At 63.8% G+C, this 2,797-nt stretch overlaps 1 protein-coding gene across 1 annotated transcript in view; it reads left to right on the plus strand.

Annotated features, from left to right (window-relative positions):
* Positions 1 to 220: 220 nt before the first annotated feature.
* Positions 221 to 2,797, plus strand: part of LOC122190944 (synaptic vesicle glycoprotein 2A-like) — a gene marked incomplete at its 3' end in the record, with an annotated part of 7,334 nt that continues 4,757 nt past the window's right edge. The window contains exon 1 of the mRNA XM_042891099.1: positions 221 to 1,065. Coding sequence (XP_042747033.1) covers positions 486 to 1,065 — 580 coding nt within the window. The remainder of the gene's footprint in view (positions 1,066 to 2,797) is intronic.

Raw genomic sequence — 2,797 nt, forward strand, 5'->3', positions numbered from 1 at the left:
GGGGATGTGGGGAGGGCTCTGGCGCTGCCGTGTCCCTCCATCCCCCACCTTTCAAATCCCAATTCCTACGTGCCTCCATAGAATTTATTCTCCCATTTCCCATACCCTTCAGATCCTATCTGCTCACGTTCCCCTCACCTGTGGGTGCCTGACCCTGTGCTGGGCTCTCACTATGCTCACGTGCCCGCAGCCTTGCTGTGGGGCAGAGGTGCCCCCAAATCCCCCAGTTTCCATCCAAACGCTGCACGCCGAGCCCCACGCTGGATGTGCAGACCCCAGGGTGAGGTGGGACGCGAGGACATCCCCACCTTAACACGGGCACTGTTGTGTCTGGATCCCCAGGTGTGGGCCACGCGGATGGGTAGCGCTGCTGCCCGGCCTCCCGCATCCCACCGCGGCCCCCAGGCGTGAGGGCTCAGTCCCGACTCAGAGACCCCCCCCTCCCTCTCAAAAGCCCCACGCCGCCGTCCCATCCCAACGTCACCATGGACGAGAGCTTCCGAGACCGGACGGCGTTCATCCGCGGCGCCAAAGACATCGCCAAGGAGGTGAAGAAACATGCGGCCAAGAAGGTGAGCAAAGGCATGGACCGCGTGCAGGACGAGTACACCAAGCGCTCCTACAGCCGCTTCGAGGAGGAGGACGACGACGAGGATTACGTGCCGCAGGACGGCTACTACCGGGGTGGGGAGGGGGCGGCCGAGGAGGAGGGGGCTTCCAGCGATGCCACCGAAGGACACGACGAGGAGGATGAGATCTACGAGGGCGAGTACCAGGGCATCCCGAGGCAGGACTCGCTGAAGGGTGGCGAGAGGCTGGGGAGCGAGGTGACCCCCGGGGCCTTCGATGACAGCGAGGGGCAGCGGCGCAAGGACAAGGAGGAGCTGGCGCAGCAGTACGAGCTCATCCTGCAGGAGTGCGGCCATGGGCGCTTCCAGTGGAGCCTCTACTTCGTGCTGGGACTGGCGCTGATGGCCGACGGCGTGGAGGTGTTCGTGGTGGGCTTCGTGCTGCCCAGCGCCGAGAAGGACATGTGCCTCTCCGACTCCAACAAGGGCATGCTGGGTGAGCAGGGAGAGGGCAGGGGATGGGGTGGGGTGGAGGAGGAGCGGCTCCCCCTGGGTGCGGGGAGGTGGGCTGAGGTTTGTGGGGGAAATGTGGGCTGTGGGAGTCAAGCAGGTGGAGGTATGGAGGGACAGGTGGGATGTAGGGGGCAGGGGAAGATGGAGGAGGGGGGGATGAAGTGTGGAGGGACACAGGCGTGGGGAGATGGAGTGGGAGGGGGACATGCGGGATAAGGGGGACAGGAGCAGACAGAGCGTGGGGACATGAGAAGATAGGGGGGGATTTGTGAGGTATGGGGGACACGGACAAGTGGGGAGTGCAGGGACAGCGCTGCAGGGAATGGGAACAGGAGGGATATGGGGAGACCCCAAAAGGACGCGTGGGATGTGGGGGGACGGGAGAAGACGTGGTGTTAGGAACTCAGGTGTGAGGACGTGGGTGGGTGGGGTATGGAGGGGGACATCTATGGGGCCGGGAGCAGGTGGGGCAATATTGAGGGACAGCAGTGAGGGGAGCATGTGGGGAATGGGGCCATGAGAAGATAAGATACAGAGGGACGTACAGGATATGGGGAACAGGAGCTGGTGGGGTGTGGAGGGACGCAGGCATGGGGGCACGTGAGGAAACTGGGGGAGATGGAAGGACACGAGGTTGGGGGGGATATGAGCAGATAGGGAACACTGTGGGCCATGGCATAGGGGGACGCGGGAGTGTGTGCGCAGACAGGGGGGTGAAGAGGGGCACAGGGCTGTGGGGCACAACGGGTGCGCGCACATGGAGCTGTGGGAGCGGGTGGGGGTGTAGGGGGGCATGGGATGGGGGGGGAGCATCACGAGATGGGGGAACGTGAGAAGCTATGGGGGAATATAAGGATCTGGGGGGCACAGATGGAAGGGAGCACCAGGAGGGGACCAGGAGTGACAGAGGGCAGTGACGGGAACCCCCAACCCTCCCTGGCCCCCCTCCAATGGGTTGTGGGGGGTCTCAGTGCAGCAGCTGATGGGCTGAGCACCGCAGCACAGCCCCGCAGTGCCTCGTGCCCCCCCCGGCCCCGCAGCCCCCGGCTTATCTCTGTGCTGCAGCCCAGCTGCTGCCCGCTGCTGATAAGGGGATGCGGCTCCGGGGGGGGGAGGCTGCAGGGACGGCATTGGCTGCACTGCAGTGCACTCCCCTCTTCTATGGGGTGCCTCACCCCCATCCCAAATTTGAACCCACCGCACCCCAAGGCCTGGCAAATCAGGAAAGGGGTGGGGATGGATGTGGTCAGTGGGGGGGGCTTTGGGCTGGCACCCCTAGGAGCCTTCTGGGACTGGGGGACCCCTCAGCCCCCCATCCCCCATAGCATCACCAATGTGGTTCTGGGGGGCTCCTCATTCCCCTCTATCTTACATGGCATCACTGATGTGCTGTGGGGAGACCCCACAGCTCCCCATCTCCCCATAGCATCACCTGTGTGGTACTGGGGGACCCCTCAGCCCCCCATCCCCCATAGCATCACCTGTGTGATATTGGGGGACACCTCAGCCCCCCATCCCCCCATAGCATCACCTGTGTGATATTGGGGGACACCTCAGCCCCCCATCCCCCCATAGCATCACTGATATGGTTCTGGGGGACCCCTCATTCCCCTCCATCTTACATGGCATCACTGATGTGGTGTGGGGAGACCCCACAGCTCCCCATCTCCCCATAGCATCACCTGTGTGGTAGTGGCGGATCCCTCCACCCTATA

The sequence above is a fragment of the Lagopus leucura genome, unplaced genomic scaffold, assembly GCF_019238085.1.
Source record: "Lagopus leucura isolate 7727_CA_CO unplaced genomic scaffold, USGS_WTPT01 34608-0_obj-0_obj, whole genome shotgun sequence".
Lineage (NCBI taxonomy): Eukaryota > Metazoa > Chordata > Aves > Galliformes > Phasianidae > Lagopus > Lagopus leucura.